This window comes from Mastomys coucha, unplaced genomic scaffold (assembly GCF_008632895.1).
Source record: "Mastomys coucha isolate ucsf_1 unplaced genomic scaffold, UCSF_Mcou_1 pScaffold13, whole genome shotgun sequence".
NCBI lineage: Eukaryota > Metazoa > Chordata > Mammalia > Rodentia > Muridae > Mastomys > Mastomys coucha.
In genome coordinates this window covers 38,068,279-38,094,647 of record NW_022196895.1, presented here as the reverse complement: position 1 = coordinate 38,094,647, position 26,369 = coordinate 38,068,279, and the positions used below count along the sequence as shown (strand labels likewise).

General features: G+C 44.1%; 1 protein-coding gene across 2 annotated transcripts in view; it reads right to left on the bottom strand.

Annotated features, from left to right (window-relative positions):
- Sh3rf2 (SH3 domain containing ring finger 2) overlaps positions 1-17,442 on the bottom strand; it is a 106,948-nt gene extending 89,506 nt beyond the window's left edge. For both annotated transcript variants that reach the window (XM_031365568.1, XM_031365569.1), the window contains exon 1: positions 16,958-17,442. In XM_031365568.1, coding sequence (XP_031221428.1) covers positions 16,958-17,335 — 378 coding nt within the window. In that variant the 5' untranslated portion in view covers positions 17,336-17,442. The remainder of the gene's footprint in view (positions 1-16,957) is intronic.
- Positions 17,443-26,369: the final 8,927 nt, after the last annotated feature.

The window sequence follows — 26,369 nt, the reverse complement described above, 5'->3', positions numbered from 1 at the left end:
GAAAAAAAAAACCACCAATGAAAATCAGAAAGTTTTAGAATAATGTTTTCTGTGTGCAGAATACTACTACCAATGTGTAGTTGAAAGATATCAACAATTACCAGTATGGTATTCTCTACTGTGTAAATAAGTGTTTTAATCCAAAACAGAAGTCTTGGCTGTCCTGGAACTTAGCTCTGTAGTAGACCAGGCTAGCCTCAAACCCAGGGATTCACCTGCCTTTGACTTTTGGGATAAAAGGCATGAGCCAACAATCCTGGGTATATTTTCTTGTTTATATCTTATTTATATTTTCTTACATTTTGTATATTCTATTCTGTTACTTTAAAAAACTGTTTAGATTCACACACACACAAAAAAAAACAACTAAGGAAATAAAAAAATTTCTTAAATAGCCTGTATATAACCACACCTATGGCTAATGTTTTACATCCAGATTGGTAAATTTAATATTAATAAACCAGCATTTCTGAGTTGTTAACTAAAATCATGCTTTATTCAGACTACATTTGCTGTTTTAAATATTTATGTGTCTGTGCCCCAAATATATTCACTTGTTTCTTGTGTGTGCTCATTTTCTATAGTCAGCTCATTTTTTTATAGTCAATACCTGCAATTTTTGGAACTCTTTTCTTTCTAGAGCCTGGTTTGCTCCTAAGGATGACATCACAGATGGGGGGTATAAACATACCAGTTCTGTCACCTGTTAGTAGAATTTATGAATCATCTCCCAGAGTTTTAACCTCAGGATTAAGCTTCAGAGCCAGATGGCAGCTGGCTTCACTGTATTTCCTTATTGCTCATCCTCTGTTCCCCAGATGATGTCCCCATACCCTGACAGTGCTCTTATGTCTTCTAAATAGGCAGTTCGGGGACCCAAGTAAGACCTCGGGTGTTTGTGTGGGCATGCATTAATGCATTAATGTGTGGATGTGTTGTTCTTTCTACATTTCCTAATAGAGCATATGTTGATCTGTCGTGTTCATGGCTCTCTCCTAGTGACTAGTTTACCGTCCAGTGTGCACAGAGTACTCAGGGTAGCTTTTTGTAACTGACGAATGTCAGTTGTTACTGTTATCAAAATGCAGAATTTCTCCCTTCCACTGAGCTTAATTTATACACACATAATGACAGATGCTTTCCAAAATGGAAATTTTTGGGGCCAGGGAGCCATGGGACTTGGGGGAGCAGACCCGATTGAGGTGTGTCCAAATCCCTGAAATCTCGTCCTGAGATTAGCAAGAGTAGGATCACTTTCCCACTGCACTGGGCCTATGTGTCCTGATGCTCACAGCCCTTCGCCCCTATCTTTACTTACCAGAGGAGATCAAGAAGCGGGTAGCCACGATAAGACCCTCCCCTTATAGGGTCATATACAGCAGTTGCTGGAATCTCTTTTTATGCAAATGAGGCATCCGCAGTGCCCTGGGGCCCAGCCAATAATATACACTCACCATGAGAACCCTGCTATGCACCTCCCAAAGGTTTAAGTAGCCTTTGTTCCCTAATTAAAGAAGCTGTCTCACTGAAGCTGTCTCCCAAGACAGCTTTCTGTTTTCAACGCCTCCTGAGTTCTCTTGCGCCTGAGGTCTCTTTCGTTCCCAGCCATCCTGCCTTGTTACCCGTCTCAGGATCCACGTGTAGATGCTGCAATGGGCAGGGAAGTGGAGCCTGAATAGCAGAAACTAAAAATATTTTTTCCCTAAAAGGCTTTGAAGAATAGCATTCCTGTTAAGGTGTTTAAAGACAGTGTGATATGCCCAGGGGCTCTTTACACGGAAAGGATGTCAAAAAGGATTCTCTTAAGAGTGTGACACTTTTTGTTGGAGGCACTCGGTGTGGTCCACCTGGTGTGGGGCCACTTCAGAGATCTTTAGCAGTAGAGACCGCAGCATGGTTATTTGTGGGTGCTTTAAAACAGAAAGTAACTGGACCTTGGACCAAGTGTGTACAGGGAAATGAGATGGATACTTGTATAGAAGGTATGGCAATTAAAAAAAAATCTATTAATAAAAGTCAGGAATACAGGTTAGTCCTTGATTGTATTGGTTATTTCTGAGAACTTTTGTGTGTTGTGTTGTATGTTTGTTACCCCTATTCTTAATAAACAAGAATAGTGGGAATGTGAAGCCAGTTATGATTACTTTAACACCCTCACCTTCATACCACCCCCCACCACCACTCTCAGCCATTGTTCTATACTACCCCTTTTGTCAATAATACTTAAAACTAGCTCACTGGGTGAAATCTTCAGTTTGAAAAAAATAAGATTGAAAAAAAAAGGCATGAAAAAATAAGATTGAGAATAAGATATTATTGACAATAAAATACACCTGTTTGGAGTTGCCTTAAAAAAGTTTAGGTTCTTATTTATTTATTTATTTATTTATTAAAAGATTTATTTTATGGGTATGAGTACACAGATGGCTGTGAGCTATCATGTGTATGGCTCCTGGGTATTGAACTTAGGACCTCTGCCGGCCCTGATCGCTCCTACCCTGCCTGCTCTGGCGTAATTCACTGTAGCTGTCTTCAGACACACCAGAAGAGGGTGTCAGATCTCATTATGACTGGTTCTGAGACACTTTGTGGTTGCTGGGATCCGAACTTAGGACCTTCAGGAAGAGCAGTCAGTACTCTTACCCACTGAGCCATCTTGCCAGACCCGTAGGTTCCTATTTAAGACAGGGTAGGGCTGGAGAGATGGTTCAGCAGGTAAGAGCACTGACTGCTCTTCCACAGGTCCTGAGTTCAATTCTCAGCAACCACATGGTGGCTCACAACCATCTGTAGTGGAATCCAATGTCCTTTGTGTCTGAAGACAGCTACAGTGTACTCATATAAATAAATATATCTTTAAAAAAAAAAAAAAAAAGGACAGGGACTCGATGTCAGTGAGACACTTCTCATTATTCTTCAGAGGTTGTGGAGGGAATAGAGTACATCCAGACTCTGGAGGTGGACCTTTCTCTGGAAGCCAAAGAGAGGATTGAGGTATGGGAGAGGTAGCCAGCTGGCTTTAGGGGACCCTCAAGATCTCTTTTAGATGTCAAATTCCAGAATACAAGAATGGGATGGCTTACACAGACCTTGAATGTGTGGTTGGGAGTACTGAGGTTTAAGCTAGGAAGGAGACCGGAGAGAAGTACACAAATGCATGGGCAGTAAGCAGCTGTGTGTTACGCATACTCTGCCCAGGTAAGCAGGGCTTCACCAGGGACCCCGTAGTGTGTGGGTCTAGAGCAGTTCTTCTCAACCTCCCCAAAGCTGTGACTCTTTCATACAGCTAGTTCCTCATGTTGAGGTGACCCCGTATTCATAAAATTATTTTTGTAGCTACTTCAGAACTGTAATTTTGCTACGGCTATGAACTGTAATGTAATATCTGTGCTTTCTGGGTGGTCTCAGGCAATGATCCCGGGGGGTTGGGACCCACAGATTGAGAACCACCGGTCTAGCATGTGGCGTTGGAGTCAGTGCATATGAGTGGCCTTAGACATACGTCTTACTTCTCCTGAACCTTACTTTTCTTGTTGTGAAACGGTACTGCTCTGTGGTTCGAGTCATCGCCGGCCCTTGAAAACTGGAGGGCTTCAAGATAGTAGCTATTTTTGCTTTCTACCTGAGAACCTTTACATTAAAATCCTCCTTAAAATTATGTGTATGTAGGTATTTCTGTTTCTTCTGCACATTCTCTAAAATTGAAAAGGGAAAACTTTAAATCTGGAATGCTAGAATATTCAGAATGAGAATGTGAAACTTTCCCCCCAAGCCGTAGTCATTGCCAAGGTTTGGTAGTGCTCTGATGAATTTCGTGGTCATGGTAGCTGGCTTTTTTTTTTTTTTTTTTTTTTTTTTTTTTTTGGTTGACACAGGGTTGATAGCTGACTTTCCTGACATTCAGGCTTGGCTTCCTGCCACCTGCCTAGATGACAGGTTTCTGTAGGGAATGGAACATAAATATTTTGCTCTGACTCTGTTTATATTTTGGGGAAAGGCAGACTAGTTCTGGCCCAGAGCTTGTCATAACTCCCAATAAAATATCCCCCGCCCCCCAATTTCCCATCCTTGCACATCTGACTTCCTATTGGCTTCCCTCTCGCTCTCCTTGGGCCTGACTCACCCTCCTCCAACCTTTAGACCTCCCATTCATCCTTCCTGCCTCTCTCTTCTATCTTCCTTTTTTCTCCATTCTCTCTACTTACCTAGACTTCCTTTTTTTAATGATTGAAAATTTTAAATTTCTGATCAGGCAGTCCTAGTTAAAACTAAACACATCATTGGTGTGGAGTTGAGATGGGCTAAGGATTAAATCACTCTCTGGAAGCTTCTGAGAAGCATTAGCGTGGAGATATGGGTGCCAGCAAGAAGCAACCCAGCAATGGCAAATCGTGTATGTGCCACAGGATTCCAGGAAATCATCCTGTGGTCCTTGTTCCCTTGGTTTCCCTCTTCAGTGCCCACAGAGTTCCAGGAAACCATCCAGTGGTCCTGGTCCCTGCAGTTTCCCTGCTAAGTGCTCAGTGCCTGGGATTCAGGCAGATCAGGGTTCAAGTTCTGGCTCTGCCACAAATTAGCTGTTTTTGTTTTTAATGTTAAAAAAAAAAAAAAAGAGAAATACTGTAGACCTACAAGGAAGGGTGGAGGGAGTAAAGAAAAGCATGTTTATTTTGTACATTGCCTGCACTATGGTACATGCTGTATAGTTCCAGTCATTGGCAAGGTAATGATTAACCATAGTATTCGTCCCTGTTCCCGCTTCTTTTTAGGCCTTCTAATGTTTCCAAAGAAGTCAGACACTAGTCAACACTCTCCAGGTCTTGGGATGCGGATAGACGGTAGGAAGGCACCACGTCCCACCTCCAGCCTACCTTGTGGACAAGCATGGACCTCAGAAAACAACAATAAAGCTGGGCAGTGGTGGCGCACACCTTTAGCCCCAGTGCTAAGGAGGCAGGGGCAGGAGAATCTCTGAGTTTGAGGCCAGCCTGGTCTATAAAGCAAGTTCCAAGTTAGCCTGAGCTATACTGAGAAATCTTGCCTTGAACTCCCTCCCCTGCTCAACTTAAGAAAACAAAAATGAGATAATAAAAAGAAACGTGTTTAACACAAAAATGTTTCTCTTTCCAATATAAAGGGAACTAAAAAGAAGGGATGGGAAAATTCTGTTCTGTGGATATGCTGGGGCAAGGCAGCTCTGGTGTCTCCTTCCATCCTCTCATAGGGTTCTGCCTTCCTTTAAGCACAGACCACCGCCTTGGGTTTTCTCGATCCCCTGGAATCCACTCCAAGGAGGCACTTCAGCTTTGGAAGATCACTGCTGTGCTCCTCTAAAGAGGCGGGAGGGGAGCTTTCTCCTTCCCCCTCCCTTTCCTTCCCCGCTCCCTTTCTCTTGTTTATCAAAAGTCCCAAGTAAGATTTATCATCACTCTGGGTTTCTCCTATCCAGGAGGCTTGTTAATATTTCAGATAAACATCGTTCCTGAACACAGCCCTGCACAGTTCTATTCCTGTTCTGTGCCCAGTGATTCTGTCACATTGCCTTGGTAACCAATTAAAATACTCTGATGTGTATGGTGATATCATTCCCAGTTCTGCAAGACCCAGGGTGGCCTACTCAGAAGACATGCCAGTCACCTGGCGATCTTCTTGCAATCTGCTCCATCTTGGTTTGAGTCTCTCTCTCTCTCTCTCTCTCTCTCTCTCTCCATTCTGAAATTACCCTTGAATCCTCTGCAAGCTCTTACATGCCATTCCTAGCACACCTGGCCCTAAGTCAAGAAACACCTATGTCAACCTGACATCAGCTGGTACTGATTCTGGGAGCACAATGGCCTGCTTTCTGGTAGCTTCCAGGGGGAGCTCTCCAGCCTTGAGGTGGATCAATCTGAGTGAGGTTTCTTACAGAGTGGCAAACGTTAGGCATTCAAATAACTCTTCAGTGAGTGTTGGTTGCCTTTGAGAGGCGGTGCTAGATACAGAGGGAGGGAGGAAAAGATTTATTTACTATATATAAGTACACTGTAGCTGTCTTCAGACACACCAGAAGAGGGCATCAGATCTCATTGCAGATGGTTGTGAGCCAACATGTGGTTGTTGAGATTTGAACTCAGGACCTCTGGAAGAGCAGTCAGTGCTCTTAACCACTGAGTCATCTCTCCAGCCAGAGAGGGGAACTTTCTTAACCATAGAGTTTAAGGTTACTGGGAAAGAGTAGAGTGCAAGCTGGCAGAGTTAGTAGCAACAGGGAATCCTGGGAATCTCAGGAGGCACATAAGACTGACCTGGGGTGTAAGCAGAGGACTTGTGTCCCAGAGGAATGGAGGCTACAGAGACCTAAGAGTGAGTCTGAGACAGGTATGAGGGTCAACTTCCCCATTAGGAAAAATGTCACATTTTTGCCCTCCTATCCCTGGCTCTCTGATGGATGTCCTCAGCGTGGATGATCTGTTTTGTGCTCTCTGGGATTGTCTGCTTTATTTCTCCTTCTTCAGGCTAGTATCCTCTTATTAGTTTTTTGGGGGGAGAAGGGCTATATACCAAGTGCTCTAAATTGTTGACTCTATCTCTTGACTGTGAATGATACCCAAAGGCACATTTTCCAAAGCCAGAAGCCTTGAGACCATGGGTCTGGGACTCAATACTTAGGATATACGCCTCAGTGTATTTTGAAGTTTGTAGGTTTAGTGTTGTCTATCGGTGCTTAGATGATTAGTGACCCAGACCATGTACATTAAAAAAAAAAAAAAAAAAAGACGCAACTCAATCACTTCTCTGAACTCTCCCACAGCTACTGCAGGGATGCTAAAATTTGACCTGAAATCATATTCTCCTGTAAAAATAATATCCTCACCAGCTGAGCCTGGGGCTACTGTATACAATATAGAGATTCCAGCAGCATACGCCTGTGGCTGCATGTAGATTGAGAGTCTCTGGGCTGGACGGATTCAATTCTTAGAACCTACACAGTGGCTCACACCTGTCGTAACTCCAGTGCCAGGGCATCTGGTTCTCTTTCTTGGCCTGTGCAGGCCCTGTGTGCATATGGTGCACAGACGTGCATTGCAGGAAAAAAATATCCAAACACATAACAATAAATTAATTTCTTAAAATTAGAAACACATGAAATGAGAATCTGTGGGTTGAAGTGTTTTGCCCCAGGAATGACACTCAAGGGGTACGCTCCACATGGAGAGACAGTCCCTCACCTGTTATCTTAGCATGCTGTGCTCCTTTAAGGATGTATTAACTCATCAACGTGGTTAGTGTATAAGGCTCTTTGAGGACAAGAGTCACATCTCATTTGCTTTCATCTTCACTGAAGCCAAAGAGAAAGGTTACTACTACAGTGCCTACAAGAGCTTAGTGTTCTTAAGGACCTGTGTTAGGTAATTCCTAGAATTTTTCTTGATTCATGCATCAATTGGTACCAGGATTGTCATTTTATTTAACGTGTGGCTGCATGGGCGAGTGCCTGTGCATGTGTGTGGAAGCCAGAGGAAACCTCAGGTGTACTCCTTTGGAAGGCCATCTACTTCCTTTAAGACAGGGTCTCTTGGGCTGGAGAGATGGCTTAGTGATTAAGAACACTGGTTGCTTTTCCAAAGGACCCAGATTCAGTTCCCAGCACCCAGATTACAAATGTTTGTAACTCCAGTTTCAGAGGATCCAACACCACACATACATACATGTAGACCAAACACCAATGCACAGAGAATAAAAAAATTAAAAATTATATATATAATATTATATATATATTGTATATAATGTATATGGAGAGAGAGAGGGAAAGAGAGAGAGAGAGAGAGAGAGAGAGAGAGAGAGAGAGAGAGAGAGAGAGAGAGAGAGAGAGAGAGTGTGCTCTCATGTGCTGGAACTCACCAATCAGGTCAATGAGCCCCAGGGATTCTCCACCTCTGCTTCCCACCATGCCCAGCATTTTGACATAGGTTCTGGGGATTGAACTCTAGTTCTTGTACTTGCTTTACTGAAACATTCCCACAGCCCCCAGGATGCTACATACCTCCATGTTCACAGCATAGAAATAGCCATTTAACTAGGAAGTGGGGTAGCATTTTAGCAGATACATGTGGCTCCCTGGATGGGTATACCTTAAGTTAACTAGCCCATTGGCTGGATACTTAATAAATACTGTCTCGCTGAATTCTCCAAATCATTCTGTGAGATATTCCCTGCTATTTGGTACCAACAATTCTCAGAGTTGCTAAGTAACTTACCCAGAAGCACACCACACAGCTAATATCTATCAAACCAGGGCCTCTCTTCAGAGTCACAATACTATCTTTTTGTTTGCTTATCGTGTGGGAAGTCTAATCAGAAGTAGCAGAAAATTTGAAATGCATATTTTAAAATACTACTAAGACATCTGTTTCCTTATTCAGAAATACACACACACACACACACACACACACACACACACACACACAGAGAGAGATACAAACAAACAGACACCTTCAGACACACACAGACATACAGACACATTCATAGACACACAGACACACAGAGACACACACAGACACATGCAGATACACAGACACACATACACAGACACACACAGACACACACAGGCACACACACACACACACACACACACACACACACGAGAGGCGGGGAGACCTATGCACATACCAGGTGCTGGGGGAAGGACTGAGAAACTACAGAGGGTCCACAATTTCATGTTGAGATGATGAACAAGTTCTGGAGACAGTGACTATGGATGCAAAAGATGAAAGCTGTCCGTGCTGTGGAACGATGAGCACAGAAGGGCCTAACACAGTATGAATGGTAAAGTTAGGATTTTGACGGCAACTGAGTCCCCCAGCCATGTGCTTATCCACAGTGATAGTAGGAGTCAGATCAGGTCAGCTTGTAACTCACAGGCAAATTATTTGGGAGCCTATTCCTTTCTGTGACCAACACCTATGAACTCTGATGAAATGTGCCTACCAAGAACCAAGGAGTGTGAGTGGACTCAAAGGAGGTTAGCCTTGTTCAGAGTGGCAGTTCCTGTCTTCAGGTTAGCGATTCACGACCCAAGTGATTGTGAACCTGACCCACCATGTTTTTTTAACAGAGTGTTCATCCATTAGAAAGGTATTTAAGGAGGTGACTCATGTCAAGAACATTTCAGGCACCGTGTGCTTTGTACCTAATATAGTGTGCAGCTCATTCCTCACGTAGCTCTGTAATAGCTTAATTCATGAAGGACTCATTTCTGTACAAAGACGAGTTAGCCCATGGTTCCATAAAGTCTACCAGGGACATGAACTCATCTATTTATTTACTCTAACTTCCAATAAACATTTTGGAGTTCCTGCCATGGGTTAGGATGTAAATGAGGGGCTCTGAGCCCAGCATTGGAAATGAGATTTATGTTCTCTAGGTATCTTGAAGAAAAGCTGAGGAATTGACAGAGATCTGAGCTGAATTCAGTGAGAGTTCCTGGTATGACCTGTCAGGACAAGGCCTGTGTGTGGCAGGCACTGGGTAGTCTGGCTTCTGAGGTGTAGCTCTGGGGTTGTGAGTCAGCACTACTGCTGACAAAGACCAAGCTGCTGGAAGCTGCACACGAAGGGCCGTGTCCTGTGCTGTTCCATCACTAATGTTTTGGGTGCTGTGGCTGGCATTCCTATGTGCTGGATTTACTAGGTGACCTGACCATTCGAAGGAAGATCGGCTCTGCTTTCCGCTGCTTCTCCATTACCCAACGTGCTTAGCCACCACCTTGGAGCACACCTATCTCACTTAGCTGATCAAATCCATCAAGTCTCTACTGGTGTAGCTGCAAGACCACATGCTGACATGAAGCCAGTTTGGCATGGCTGTCGGAGTGACTCTATTATGAGGATACACACCTTCCAAGTGGTGTCTAGTCACCCTGATAAGAAGGCAGGACACCCTGCCTCTTCTCCATCTGTTTCCTCCCTTCCAGCTGCTGTTCTAATTCAGCACGTCTCTGTCTGCCTTTCCTTGCAGTCCATGTACAGATCAGACCCTGCCTTCTCATACCTGGACCCCATTCTCTTTCAGTCTTTAAAAATGACCTATCTTGTACAAAGTTTCTTCAGATTGACCAAGCTTTATTCCCCTCAGAAATGATCTACCTCATTACCTGACATTCTCATAGTATGTTTGAGTCTATGTCTTCTTTGTCTTGCCTTAAACAATTTTATTGAATTATAACATACATATAGATTTATCCACTTAAGTGTAAAAGGATGGTGAATTTTGATAGAGTGCCATACATTACACTAAACATCTTCATTAGCCTCCAAATCATTATAGCTCACAATTCCATATTTTCTGGAGCTTTATATACATAGAATGAGGCAATACTGTGCTTAGTACCCCCCCAGAATTCCTAAAACTAAACGTGCCTTACAATGAATACCTAATATGGCCATGTTTCTTTTTCCCCCTATACGTCATGAGAATACAGACAATGTGTCTTATAATGGATGCCATCTTACAATCAATATCTAATTCATTCACAGACACACATGTGATACCTGGATTTGTATTCCTGTATGCTGATAGCTGGGTTTCCAGTCACTTAGGGTTGGAGACTTAGACATGGGAAGGTAATATCCTTACTGCGCTGTGTCAGTTACCATAGCTCCCGTGGCTAGAAACCAATAGGAAGGAAATACTGCGAAGGATGGAGATAGTGGGTTTCAGAGTTGCTTAAAACTAGCATCTGTGCTATGACTGAGCATGTGAACTCTGAGGCAGCACTTCTGAAAGTTTGTCCTGTTACTAAGGTCCTGACAAGAATGTGGTACAGTATCATGGAGGCTTGGGGGGTGAGTTCACCTTAGTTCTCCAAGCCTGCAATGCTGCTTAGGAGGCTGAGGCAATGGGACTGGAGCCTCAGGGGATCTCTACTGCAGGGTACACTCAAAATGAGCCGGGCAATTTATCAACACCTTTCTCTCAAATAAATAAAATAAACAAGAAGGCATGGGGGAAGGAGCTCAGTAAATGAACACCTGCTAGGTGTGTGCAAGGCCCCAGGTTCAATCCCCAGCACCGAACAGGAAGAGGAAGAGGAGGTTGGGAAATGGTTTTTTATTACAATCTCTCAGTTGGAGATTCCCAGTTCATTAGAGGTTAAAGTCTCTTGAAATCTCAACAGCATTCTGAAAAGAAGTTTATAGTTCTGTGGTTTGACTCTGGAGCTCTGTGGAACACTCATTAAGGGTTTATAGTGCACCCATGTGAAAGGCTGGTCTCTGGACTAAGCAAAAATGAAAAGAATGCAAAAGGTAGCAGAACCCTGGAATGGGTCAGCCGAGGCTACTCTTCATGGGCAATAAGCTACACAAGTACTTTCTCTCGCAACCCTCTTTATAGTATGATGAGATGTGTGTAGCAATCTTTCCTAAGCAGAAGGGAAAACAACACAAAATATGCATATGCTAATCCCCAAGATAGTGTTTCCCTTGTGGTGGATAATGGATATCAACTAGGGAGAACTTCATGCCCACCCACCTGCCTTAGAGCTGAGGCCTCTCATGGGGAATGAGCCAGACACCTTTAACCAACCAGAGCAGGTCACATAACATTGTGCTCACAAAAACAGTGAGGAGCCCCCTGCAACAGGCATCGAGGAGATAAGAACAGAACTTAACAAAATGAAAAGAAATGCAATAAATGAAAACCACCATATCAAAGGCCATCCAGAAACTGCCCCACCTGGGGATCCATCCCATATACAGTCACCAAACCCAGACGCTATTGTGGATGCCAAGAAGTGCTTGCTGACAGGAGCCTGATATAGCTGTTTCCTGAGAGACTCTGCCAGAGCCTGACAAATACAGAGGCAGATGCTCATAGCCAACCACTGAACTGAGCATGGGGTCCCCAATGGAAGAGTTAGAGAAAGGACTGAAGGAGCTGAAGGGGTTTGCAACCCCATAGGAAGAACAACAATATCAACCAACCAGACATCCCAGACCTCCCAGAAACTAAACCACCAACCAAAGAGTACACATGGAGGGACCCATGGCCCCAGCCACATATGTAGCAGAGGGTGGCCTTGTGGGACATCAATGGGAGGAGAGGCCTTGATCCTGGGAAGGTTCAATGCCCCATTGTAGGGGAATGCCAGGGTGGGGAGACAGGAATGGGTGGGTGAGCACCCTCATAGAAGAAAAAGGGGAAAGAGGATGGAATAGGGGGTTTCTGGAGGGGAAACCGGGAAAGGGGATAACATTTGAAATATAAATAAATAAAATATCCAATAAAAAAAGAAAACCACCATATCGAAGTTAGACAATCTAAGCCAACATAAGAATAAAAGAGCCCCAAGAGAAGGTACAGAATCACTTGTTTATACTTTCAGGAGTCTCATAACAGTAGTAAAGTAGTAGTAGTATATATGCAGAAAGCCTGGTGCAGATCCTGCTTATGCTCCAGTCTCTGAGTTCATATGAGCATTGCTCAGTTGTTTTTGAGGGCCAGCAGAGTTTTCTATGGCTGATGCTTTATCATTTACTGTTGCTAATTTGTCTTAGCACCTGTTGGGTACCAGGCACTTAGGCTAAGCTCTCGATACGCATCATCATGTCTTAACTTCATGCTGTACGCATGCCGTTATTATCTACATTTTATAATACAGAAGCTGACGATTAGAGGCATTAAGTGACTTCCCGAAGCTTCACAGCTAACGAGTACTAAATCCTAGCACAAAGGCAGCTCCGTTTGATCAGAAATCCATGAACACAGTTAGCAATGGAAGGGAGAGTGCACTGAGGGCAGGTGACAGCAGTGACCTCAAAGTTGTTGACAAATAAATATGAGTGAAGCCAGAGAGTCACCCGTGTCTCCGAGATTCTCAACCTCAGCCACTGTGTACTTGAATCCTTCTACCTGCTACACATGGTCATTCCAGGTGTCACCTGACTGGTGTTTTCAGGAACTGGAATGATTTTAGTCTCTGCACACTTAGCAAAACCCACCATCTGTATTACAGCTTAGAACACCTCTGAGACCCAAGAAAGGGGCACAACCACCTTGTGGTTTCTGCCCGACCTCAGCTCCCTCAAGTGCTTTCTGGCTCCATTTTTTCCCTCCTCAGTTGCTTGCAACAGCAGCTGAGGAAGTTTCTATGACAAAGCCACCTGGTCTGTGTGTGGTGACAGCAGGTGTGTTCTTGCTGCTGGGGCCTGTGATTGTCACAGTGCTTAGCAATGCAGGTAGAAAAGTCCAGTCTTGAGAGACCCAGGTTGGTGATAGTTATGCTGAGGAAGAGGAGGGGGCAGGGAAAAAAGAAAATGCAAAGTTAATGAAGAATTATCATTGCTTGGGAGGTGAACCGGATTCTTGCTCTCTGTATATGGTTCTGGAATGGAGCCTCAAAGCCAGCCTGTGCTGAGATGTCATATACCTGAATTGTGGCTCATAGATCATTTAGAAGAAAACCACACATGGCAGATAATCAGGGTACCAAGAATCCTTTTGGGGTGGCACTTAACTCACAAAGGGGTGAGAGAGGGTGGGTAGTTTTGAGTAGAAAGTGCTGAGTCACTTCAGTAATGGTCACAGCTAATATTTATAGTCAGTGCACTAAGAGTTAATGGGTGTGAATCAGCTCCTTATATCTTTCAACAACACTCTGAGGTAGGTACTACTATTATCTTCAATTTGCTGATGGGGAATTGAAGGCCCCGAGGTTTAAGTGACTCAGTTAAAGTACACAACCACTGAAGGAGCAGACTTGGAGTTTGGAGTTTTAATTTCTCAATACCTTTATTTCCTGTCCTGAATTTCCTGAATAAAAATTCAGAAATATTATTAAACTGAATGAGGAGGAAAAGAGAGAAGCTCTTTGGCAACTCAGAAAGCTTTTGGAAGGCTTGTGCAGTTTCTTTTGCTTGGCTGCATCATGAGGAAGACCTAGGAGCTGAGGGATTTGAACCAGAGGGAGCCCACCAGATCTCCTAATCTGTGTGGAATAATTGTATGCTGTAAAAGCCTGTAGCCACGTCTCAAGTTTTCTTTTTACACAATCAGCTTGGGAGGGATTTAGATGTGTAGGCACAATGGGCTAATTTTTCTCTCTGTTGGGCTGGCACCATGAGGTGTGACCATTGGCTCCACCCTAACATACTTGCTGGCACAACAGGCATCAGGCCTCTTTGAGCCAACAAGAAGGATCCTGATGAGCTTGTTTGGTGGATGAGCCTGGGCGAGCAGAACAGACTTTGGGCTTGTGGGTAGGAAGTTAAATGAACTCCTTCAGAGTGCCAGGCTATCAAGGAGGCCTATGAAAGAGGTGTTTTACAAAATGGTACCCTATGACAACAGATTATTTTCCCTGCTCAGGGGAGTACTTTGACTCGGTGTTACCCCAGGTTCACCATAGACTCATGTTTAATAACAATGCCTGTTCCATTTTGCTGCAAGGGCTATAACTCCTGTTTTTTATTTTTATTTTTTCAGAGTGCCTCATGAATGGCCTGGCACAATAAACAGTCAATAGTGATGTTTACTGTGATAACGATCTTCCAATGCCTTTCATCTGAGGCTCTCAGACTGCTTTGCAAGCACTAATTAGTCAGGTGTCAAACTATCGCTCTTGTTTTTACAATACATTTTCCCATTTTACAGAATTTTAAATTGAGACCCAGCCAACTTAAGTGGCTTGGCCAAGGTCATACCGAGAGTTGAAATTAACGATAATGACGGTGCTTTGCAGTTCCTTGGCAGATGTTGTCCATGGTGATATAGCATGTTGCAAAGATAATTTCACAGTGCCTTAGAGAAGGAGTTGGGGAAGAGATATTGGTTTGGTTGGATAAACTGAGGCAGAGAGGGAAAATAACTCTTGTGGGGGGGTGTTGAATGATGTTGCAAGTCCAGTCTCAGAGTGACTGAGCTGGAAGGCATGATGGTTTCATGCTTTCATACAGGAAAGATAGTTCTATTTTTCAAGCAGAAACAAGTTGTAGAATGACACCATATTAACATCCAGGAATGGGCTTCTTCATAACCCAGAAAGAGGCAAAGGGCATGAGATGAATACTTCACAGAAAGAAATGAGTGAATTGGGGATGCTAGTGGTGGGCTGCTAGCTCCTCTCTTTGAAAAGCATGTTATTTTAATTCAGATTCTCTTGGAAAGCATAAGCCCTCAAGGGCTCAAATCTGTGTTCCAGCCTAATGACAGGCTTAGGTCCAGGACAGCTTGGTGACTAGGCAAAGACACATCACTGTCTCCCTTGTCTCATATTCCAAGTCCCCAAGAAGAGGTTCAAGACACCTACTATCATAATGTCTTATGTATTATCTGTTCCTCCATCTCTCTTGTGGAGGAGCATGCTCTGTGACTCGAGGATGGTTCAACTCCCTGGTACCCATGGAATCACTTTTCATAGCAAAGTGAGTGAAAGACAAAAACCTAAACAGAGTTTTCAAAGTGTACAGGGGGCTTGCCTCTTCCCAGGCAACATCCCCACAATGATGATGAGCATCTCCTGAAAGGCAAGTCAGACTTTCTTAGGGAACAGAAAAGAAGAGGCTCCTAGGAGTTAGGCATTCAAGGGGGATTTGCCAACCCGGAGACAGATAGCTTTTCTCCTTAACAAGGCATGTTTGAATAAAGTTTGTTCTCCACCCTCCTCTACCTTTGCAAGCCTGTGGATTCTGATTGATTGAGAAGACTTCCCGAGAAGTGAGCGCCCATCCCTTCTCTGGAATGTGTTCACACACACAAGCACAACAGCAATAAAAAAAACTTCAGTGAAGAAACCGCACCAACTACCCGCTCTCATTTTTCAATCCACACACACACAACCCTACCACATGGTTGTCTTAAAGGCACTGTGAACTCCAAGAGACTGGACTCTCAGAAGAAAAGCTTTAGGAAACAGCTGTTAATGCACACCCCAGGCCTCTTCTGTGTGTGGAGAGAGTCCAGGGCCGAACACTAACTCGTATTCACTGAAGCTCTCCAGAACAGTCAGTCTTGGGACCCTGCTGCTAACATTAAAGCTTGCTGTAGGCAGGGCTTCAAAGAATGCATCTTTGATGGCTTAAGTATGCCAATAGTCTAAGCCATAGTGTTTTGTCCATTTTGGCTCAGGTAGTCTGGGAAATGACAATGCAAATAATCCAGATGGACTCGCAGGACTGTGTTCTCCTCTAGATTTGTGCTCTTGCACAGCAGTCCAGACAATGTCCTTAGGATGTGCTATCAAGAGTAGTCATAGGAGGCTTTAGTGGATAATCTATATGGTTTGGGGTCTGTAGTGTAACCCTTGCCCAGCACACATTTTGTGTGTTCTCTGGATTTGTAGATACACATTGGCGGTGTTCATATCCACATGGGTTCTATTATATATCCTAGCCTTCACCATCAATCAGTTCACTCACATAGACACTTCCCTCCTGGGTGATTTCAAGCATCAAGTGTCTTGATAGATATACTTCGAGCACACCGTAACTGAGCATCATTGTAACAGCACTTTAAGACAAGGGATGGGAAGACAGATTTAGACTCATTTCAAACAACACCTGACATAGGAAAACATACTCAGAAGTCTCAAAAACAACTTTCAGTTTTTCTTTGTTCCTCACCACCAGGGCATTTCCCATACATTGGTCTGGCCCCTGAGCAGCATACGAGAGAGAGAAAGACCAAGAACGATCATTACCAAGTATTTTCCTCATTCAACTCCCTCTGGAAAAGAACTAAAGACAATCTAGCAAGCGTTAAAAGTTCTGAAACCGATTGTCAGATGGATCAGGCTCAGAGTTCCCATCATGTATCTGTAAAGTGATCATAGCTCACTCAACTGATTTCTAGGCAATCATCTCCAGTACTCTGGTGGAAGTCTGTCTACATGTGGCTGAAGGAAATCTGTTTCCTAGCTCTTGGCATACACGTAACCAACCTCCGAAGTACACATGATCCTAGCAAGCAAGATTTCTCTTACCCCATCCATGTGGATCCTGACACTGGGTACCAGCCGGAAAGGGCTGGTCTGTAGACTTCTGGAGCTGCTCTTGGCTTTCCTGTTGTCCTGCAAGGTCAGTATTCGAGGCCTTCGAAAGGAGCCTCCTTTCCAGGAGCTCTGCCCGGAGCGCACACCATCCAGCAGTCGCACCAGCAACAGGTTGGCTGGCAGAGCCTCGATGCTGCAGAACACCAGGGTCCTGCATTCCGGGCACCTCAGCTCCTTGTGGGCCTTGAAAATCCTCTGTAGACATGGTTTGCAGAAGGTGTGCTGGCAGGGGAGAACTTTGGCTGTGACATCGAGCTTTTCAAAGCACACAGGGCACTCCAGGAGATCAAGTAACGTCAAATCATCCATTTTATTTTAAAACTCCAGTCCCAACCTGGAGAAGCAGAATCCACATTGTAGGGGCAGCCGAGCCAAGGGGGTAGAGCCGGTCTTTTGGGAGCATCAGAACTCCCTGCCTGTTTGAAAGAAGGAGGAAAAAAAAATGTGACTGCCCTGAGAGGTGTGTCCCACCTACACGGAGGCAGTGTCTTGAGAGGCTGCTGCAAGTACTTTGTTCCGGGAGCGTCAAATGACTCATTCCGTACTGCAGGTTAGAAGACTTAGCTTGCGCCTGCTGCAGGGATCAGAGGGAATTCTGCAGAGTGACTGACTGCTCATCACCTTTGAGTGGAGGGCCCTAGCAAGGAGAGAAAACTGTCCCGCTGAGGCAGGGAGTTACTTGTCTACTGAAAGGGCTGGGAGGATGCTTTCTCCTGCCTGGAGCCCAGTCAGTCTTAACTCGGATTAGACCCTGACGATTTCTGCGAGGATATCTACCTACATTTTCCTTCCCCGCCCCCCCCCCCGCCCCCCATCGGTTTGTCTTCTAAACTCAGCAGAACACGCAGATGAGCTTAGGAAAGTGTTTATTGGCTCCCATGCAGATGTAGACTTCTTTCCCTCACGGTTGGGCTTGTTCCACTATTTTGTTCTAGCAATATACAAGACAAATTCCTAATCCCCAATATTGTTTGGTTTTACTCTGTCCCCTGTCCTTCTCCCTGTCCCCCTCCTTGCCTCTTTGCGTTCCTCCATTCCAGATTAGTTTAGTCAGAGACATTCTTCCTCCTACCAGGTGAGGTCCAGGGGCCTGTTTAGTAGCTTTGACAATTGTCCTGGGTTTCGTCTGAAGCAGAAAGGAATTCAGACTTGTGGTTACAGCCTACAGAAACCCAGAGGAAGCAGCGCAAGTGAACGGACAGGCACACGGGCGCACTCGTGTGTGTGTGTGTGTGTGTGTGTGTGTGTGTGTGTGTGTTTACCCCAAACAATCCTGGCTTTAGAAACAGTTTCATTTTGGATGCCTGAAAGCAAGTGTCCAGTTTTGAGAGATTCTTCCCCCCTCCTCCACAAGTCAGCCCCACCCAGGCTCCGGGTGACCACACACATCACAGGTGGACTTGGCAGGAAAGCCAATGGCCCCCAACAGTTAGCAGAGCTGAAACGTCTTGTGCTGAACAAAGAAGGCCCTGGGGTGGCAGGGTGGGGGTGGAGGTGTGGGGGTTGTCTTCTCCAGAGCTGTCAGCAGGCTGAAGAGGTGTGTGAGACCACTAACCTGGTGCCTATAACAGCAGTTACACTCTGCTTGCAGGGCTCTGGCCTGGGCTGGGGCTTGCTCCTTCTAACTGGCCAGCCTTCTTTCCTCTGAAGGGCTGGGCAGCTGACAGCCAAGCTTTGAAAACTTCCACAAAGTCCTTCCAGTTTCAAGGGATCACCTTACCCAGCCCTATTAACACTGTCACTGCCAGCGACTGCCTGCCAGCCTCACTGCGGCTGACCTGTCTTTAATGTCACAGGACCTAGGGCCAAGCAGTAAATAGTTTGTGCACCCACTTTCCTTGTTTTTTTCCCCCCTACTCAAGCAGCTTAAACTCGCTTGGTTAGAAACAGGCCAAAGTGCTCATACTTATTTTTAAACTTTTATAAGTATTTCCTGAGAAGGTCAAACATATTAATGATAGCTGTAGTGCAAAGATAAGCCAGCCTCTCATAAAATACTGGTCTTAAAAGTAATAATTACTCCTTGAATTTTGAGATGACAGGGACTTCAGTAATATTTGGCTCAGTTTCTTCCAGTTAAAAAAAGAGTGGAGTGTACATGCATATGCTTTGAAAAATCAGGGCACAGGAAGAGGCAAAAGTAATGGTGGCAGATCTCTTATCTGTTATTTCCTGTAGTTATCCCACACGCCTAAATGATACTAAAGTTCCACTTCTGGTTTACCAATAATGTCTCAGGTGAAGTTGCAAAGCATTCCGATCTAGATGACGGCATTACCTAAGAGCAGGGTGGCCCTTATCTGGGTCTACTCTAGATACTTTGCCTGCATTCACCTGCTTAGCCCTTACCTTAACCACCCAAATGAAGATGCTAAGACAGACAGGAAAGCAGTGGCATCATCTGACTAGTGACATCAGATGGAGGGCAGGTGGTCTATGCTCTTAACTACTGTGCCACAGAGTAAGCAGGCTTTAAGAGAAGAGAGGTTGAGGTCAGCCAAGCTCATCTAGGATGGCAAGAAGTCAAGAGAAAATGACCCGGACTGACCAATCAGCATGCCTTGCAGATGAGGCAGCTGTGCTGAGAGAGATCAAGAGATTCTCTCAAGTTGCCTATCGAGTGAGGATAAAGCTGCAACTAGAAACTGGATCTTCCTCCTCCTCCTCCTCCTCCTCCTCCTCTTCCTCCTCTTCCTCCTCCTCTTGCTCCTGCTCCCCTTCTTGCTTCTGTTCCTCTTCCTTCTCTTGCTCTTGCTCCTTCTTTCTCCTTCTAGTTCTTTATCTTCCTCTTCTTCCTCCTCCTCCTCCTCCTCTTCTCCACTTCTTTATCTTTCCTTCCTCTTCCACTTCTTCCTTCTTCTCTTCTTATTTTTTCTCCTTTCTCTCTTTTTCTTCTTCCTTCTCTTACTCCTCCTCCTTGTATCTTTTAGCTGTGTGTATGGTCCACACCTGTAATCCTACTACTGGGAAACCAGAGGTATGTCTGTGATGTTATTCTGGGCTACATTGTGAGACTCTGTTCCCAAATACAAATCAGTTTTCCTTTTCTCTTTTTCTCCTCTACCCTCTTTCTGACTATCTATCTAATTAATCTTCTTATGTTTAAACAGAGGGGTAACAAGCTTTGGGGGAGGGGTGCAGGGGTTGAACTTGCTTCATATTTGCTCTGATGACTCTATCACTGGTCTAAATGCCCTGCCTGATAATAATTCTTTATCATAAGGAAGTCACTTAGACATGGCTTCCTTCAAAGTCCTAAGATGAAATCAGGGAGCCTACATGGTTTGTCTTTCGGTGTTCCTTCATGTCAGTTCAAAAAAAAAGAAGGAGATGTCTGAAAGGAGCAGAGACAATCTTCTTTTCTGGTCTCAGGCCTTAACTTCTACCTGTGTTCAATTGAGAGAACACTGATAACTCTTTCAATTTCCCCTTTGAGCTTTAGCAGCATCCCATCCCATTCAGCTTTGCTGAGTCTGTCCACAGGGCAGTTTGAAGCTCTCTGCTGTGTCTTCATTCTCATTTCCTCTCAGGAAAGCTTTGCTCCTCTGAGAACTTCCCTGTAGTCCCTTTGCCTTCTAGAAAGTACTGCTTTAACACTAGTGCTTCTGTAGTAAGATCTGGGAGTATCTCCCAATTCCCTCTCTGATTCTTAAATATTCTCTATCTCCCTGACACCCCCCACCCCCCCGCCATCTGCACATACATGTACACATGTACATACAAGCTTCAACCAGAAACGTATTGTTAGGGTCTATGATTGGCAAAGAATGATACACCAGACTCAAATAGTATGTACACACAAAGAGTGCTTTACTCTGCAGAAGTTCAGCGAGCTGGGGTCTCCTATTACCAAGATAGAGAGAAAACCAAGTGATCTCACAGACCTGACTTAAAGCACGTTAGGGGAATTCTGGGGCAGGTGACCTTTATCTTGCTCCATTTCTAGAGATATCCTACCAGGACCATTACCGGGGTATGAGGACTGGAAACTGTTGTTGGGGAAGTCTGAAAACTATTGCTGAGGAAGTCTGGAAACTGCTGCTGACCCATTGTCCTTGACTCAGGCCAGGTGGGGGGCTGGTGGTACAGGGGGCTTGGGGATGGGGGGGTGGGGTGGACAGCTTCTGAGGGCTAGATTTGCCTGGACTTGCCTGGCTCTTGGAGGCAGAGATTTAGGCCTCCTCTCCTGAATTGCCAATTTGAAGCCTGTCATGGGATCAGCCTAGCCTTCTCAGTGTACAACATTTGTAAATGGGTAATAAATGCTATAGATAACTCAATATATGCCAGATACCAGAGAGAAAATTTTAAGCAAATTACCTCAGTGATTCTTCCAGCAACTCTAGGTGGGAGGTAGTGTAACTTTTCCAGTTACAACTTTTGACTTGAACCTGAGAGTTTTTTTTTTTTTAAATGTTACAAAGTCCTGTACACATAATGAGTCCATTCAAGCATTTTTACTATGTAAGTCCACACATGCCTACATATCAAGTCCACTGTGTATCCCTTAGAAGACTGTGGATGCAACCCAAGAAAATAAGAATAAAGGAAACTAGGGTTCTTTGGTGATTCCCCTCCTTCTGTGTCACCATCTCACAGCCCCTCTCTGTTTCTGTTCAGTTAGGGGGATCACAAAATTCTTTGACACCTCCCATTCCTGAGAAAATTCAGTCGCATCTGCTGTCTTAAGAAGGCAGACAAGAAAGACCAATGAAAGACAAGAAAGACCTAGTGCATTTGGCAGTCAGAATTTTAAAACCAGAGGGAGGATGGAAGATTTGGGGGCACTGGAACCTGGCAGAGAAAGTTTATACTAACTGGGGGTCGGGGGTTGGGCTCTCAATTCATACCTGCAGGTGGTCCCTAACCACCCACAGAGAGGTAAGTCTCTAGAAGAGCCCTTCTTTTGAAGTGTTGGAAGACAGGGTGAGGGTGGGGGGTAGATTTAGATGGAGATTTTATTTTGGCTGTCCCAAGCACTAACTTGGCATCAAATCAGACAAACAGCTTAGTTCCTAAAAACAAACAAAAAGGTGAACTCTGCATCCTTCCCAGACTCCAGGCTCCCTGCACCGAAATTGATTCATCTACTCTTTACAAGGCGATTCCAGGCTACATGCTTGTTTAATGTCTGGGCGGCACTTAGGAGTTTACACTGCTTGTGTTCACATGTCGATTCATGCTAAAAGTAGACTAATCTGATCATTTGGCTCCCCCATTCAACATCCTTCCTACTGGCCTTAGGCTGAAATCCAAGTCTTTCTTCTGGCCTGTAAGACTGTGTATGATCTGGCTTATCTGCCTGAGCTTGTGCGAACATATCCCCTCTGTATTCCAGAGGCACTGCCTTTTTTTCCTTCAACCTTCTTTCTCTTGCGCTCCCTCTTGGCCTATTTCGCATTCTCCATGACTCTGAGCTTTAGTTAAATGCCCCTTCTTCTGGGAAGCTGTCTTGATTTCTGTGAGTAGCAAGTTTGTCATCCTATCCTCTTTCATAAAGGTTTTCACAACTGCAACTCAGCCCTGTAATCATCCATTAATGCCTAACGCTCCCAAACAGAGCAGAGGGGAACGAAGTGCTTACTTGTCCAACTATGTGACTGGTTTGTAGTTGGTGCTCATCACATGCCTACGAATGACCTTATGAGTGGGAGAGTGAATGGATGAATACTGTTTTAAAAGGGTTGTGTTTGGAAGTCAGGCATCATGGCCTATATTGAAGCACTAGATTGTGAGTTCGAGGTCAACTTGAAAGACTATCAAAAAATCGTATTTAGGGCATTATACATCAAACCTGTATTATTTCAGACACACCTTTGGAGTCAAATTGAGTATCCTGAGCTCCACCTTTTCCTTGAACTAAGAATTTTCACCAGATTTAGGTAGATGCTACTTAGCAGTGTCTTGTCTCAAGACCTTGCCTCCAAACCCAGGATGCTGTTTGATGGTCATGTGGGTCACTTTTGAGAAGCTGATCACACTTACAGGGCCTTGATATAGAAGCAGAGTCTTCTTAGCTTATGGAGAACATCCTCATCTCTCTTATTCTTGAATGATACTCCTGAGATTTTTGGCAAGTCCTGTGAGCAGAGGGAGGTTCATCTACACGGAATGACTGCCTCTAACTTCTGCCACGGAATAAATTACTTTCAAGCAAGGAGCCCTTCTCTCAGATGAAGAGACTTCCTTTCAATGTGAAAATTACAAAATAAGTGCACCTGGTTTGGATGTCATTTTGAAATTATCATTTTAGTGGTATGCCATCTAAAACTTACTATTCAGTAGCATGTGTGTGTCCATATATCTGTGTGCCTGTGGGTCTCTGTGTGTGAGCGTGTGTGTGTGTGTGTGTGTGTGTGTGTGTGCCTCTGTGCATGTGTTGCTGTGTACGTCTGTTTCTGTGTATGTGTGTATCTATGTGTTTTTGTGCAGATACAAGTGTGCATGTATAGCACAGGTGTGGGGATCAGAAGACAACTCCTGGGAGTCCATTCCCTCTTTCCAGTAAGTGGTCCAGGGGTTAGATTCAGATGGACAGGCTGTAGAGCAAGTGCTTTGGCTAGTGAAGCTATCTCACTGACCCATGTAAATAATTTTTCTTTTCTGCTCTTAGTTTTTGTAACCTCAGGATCTCTACCATAAAGTTAATCATTCATAATCCATCCATAGAGTTCCCATGACCTTTAGCTCTCTGGAGTGAGAGCTGTGCCATTAAGATGGCCTCTCTTGGCTCTCACTGAATTCTGGTGGAGGCTTGCCCTTCTCACTCTCTCTTCCTTTAGTGAGTAGTATAAATTTGCATATGTATGTGTAATATTTAAATAGAGATGTGTTATTTCCTGATGTTAAATTAGCCCCCGTGATTTGATTTTCCAGCAAGTCCTTGGGAACTTTTGGAGTTCTTCAGGAAGTAGAAGGAATACAGAAAATGGGTACCTTTCTAGCAGTGGATTCAAAAGCAGCCAGAAATATGGTCTGGCTAGCTGTTGGGTTTCCTGTCTTTCTTTGAAATGAAGTTACCTGAGGGATTTATTTTCTCATCAGGGGATGTTTGCAGGTGAGGAGTGTATTTTAGAGTATTCCTACGCAATTATCAGGCCTGCAGTAAAGCCATTTAAGTCTGAGACAAGGATAAAGAGTTATTGATGTTCTCAAGAGGACCTGTGGTCCTTAAGTTAATGAGAAGCAATTCGAATCCATGTCAAGAGCATGACTGTGGCCTCCTACAAACCTGATCTGAGTCCCAGCTCTACCAGTTGCTACATAGCCTACTTCATTCCTCTCTTCCTTGGATCCCTTATGTATCCAATGAGATTACTGATAGGCTACACCTCATGGATTCTCCTGATCTGAGTCCCAGCTCTGCCAGTTGCTACATAGCCTATTTCAGTCCTCTCATCTTTGGATCCCTTATGTATCCAATGAGATTACTGATAGGCTACATGTCATGGATTCTTTCTAAGGAGTCTGTTGATTCAGTCAACAAGTGTTTACTAGATGTAGAATTCTTCTCTTCCTCCTCCTCTTTTTTCCTTTTTGGTAAGCAGATCTTTAAAAAAGGTGCAAAAGACTTTTTATTCTAAACCAAATTAACTCTAAGGAAGACCGTAGCACTGTGTGTGACCAACTGGTTCCCTATCGAATGGAATGCTCCAATCAATAGCGGCACCATGGCTCACAGCTGCCCTTTGCCATAGGAATTTAGTTAAAAAAAAAAAAAAAACTAAATTGTTTTTCTGATAAAAAATTTATCTATAAAGGAAACTTCAAAAATAATTCTGCAAATGAACCAACAGATTCACTTGGTATATTTGCAGGTGAGAGTAAATGCTTGTGTAGTTATGGTTAAAAAGGGAGAATTTACAAGTGCTGGAGACTAGCCTTAGATTGAAGTGTCCTTGGTATAGTCAAGAATGAAAAAGGGGAGGCAGGAAGGACTCCTCACCCTGAGACTAAAAGAGGAAGCCCCTGTGTTAGGGCACCTGGCTTTGGGACACTCTGTACTGGCGTCTTACAAAGAAATGAGTAACTGGAGGAACATGGGAACCTGCCCATTGTGTATCATGAAGAGTGGCTTGCGAATCATTGCCTCTAGTTAGAATCTTCCTCCTGATTTTCAAGTAGACTTGCCTGATAAGTGCACCCATGTTTTCCCTCCAGGCCAGAAAGTGACTTTAAAGGCATCATGTGAGAACAAAAAGTAGAAAGCTAGGTAAGAATGCATCTTACCATTATATCAATAGTGGAAGATGACCCTGCTTCGAAGTCCCAGTCAACTGTGTACCCATGTCTATTATGCCCTATAAGATGCCATTACTGATGAGTATGGAAAGTGTACAAGGGGTCCTTTGTACCATTTCTAAACTCCTGTGAAAAAAAATTCCTTGTCTGGCCTGACTACCCAGTTCTCCCAGAGTCTAGACCACCAACCACAGAGTGTACCTGGAGGCTCCATGACTCCAGATGCATATGTAGCAGAGGATGGCCTTACCTGACAGCAATGGGAGGGGAGGCCCTTGGTCCTGGGGAGGTTTGATGCCCAAGCATAGGGGGATGCTGGAACAGTGGGGCAGGTGAGTGTGGGTAGGTGAGGGGAGCACACTCATACAGGCAAAGAGGAGGGGGGAGGGCATATGTGGGGTTGGTGGAGGGGGTAACCAATAAATGCAATATCATTTGAGATGTAAGCAAATGGAGTAATAATAATAATAATAATAATAATAGTAATAATAATAATAATTTCCTTGTATAATCCAGCCCTACAAGTATATCCTGTTCACCCACTGCCACGGCACATCCAGAAGTTTATTCTGATGTAACAGACACATTTCTCATGGCATTACTTACACTAGTGAGCACTTAAAAAGAGCCTTATATGAAACAATAAGACACCAGTTAAACACATGTGATAGGAGAATGCTCTATAACTTTTAGTACTGATAGGGGGAAATATATGTTATGTCCTGAAGACCATTCACAGATAATTGGATAGAAACTTGAAAATCACATGATTCCAGGATGCCTCCTCCTGTTTATTTACTTTTGCTCTTTTTGGAAGGGGTTCTTTTGTTTGCTTATTGAGAAAGAGTCTCACATTGTAACTCAGGGTAGCAATCTGCTTGTCTTGTGTCTCAAGTGCTGTGGTAACATGTGCGTACCACCAGGCCTAGCAGAATTAAGGTTATTTTAAAATAGTGCACAGATATATAGCATTTTGATTAGAATATATGCCAAAGTTATCTATAAATTAGCTTATTAGCTGAGTTTTATTGTTTTCAGTTTGCTTGTGCATTTTTGAAACTTTTTTTAAATAATGAACATATATGGTTCTTCCATAATACAC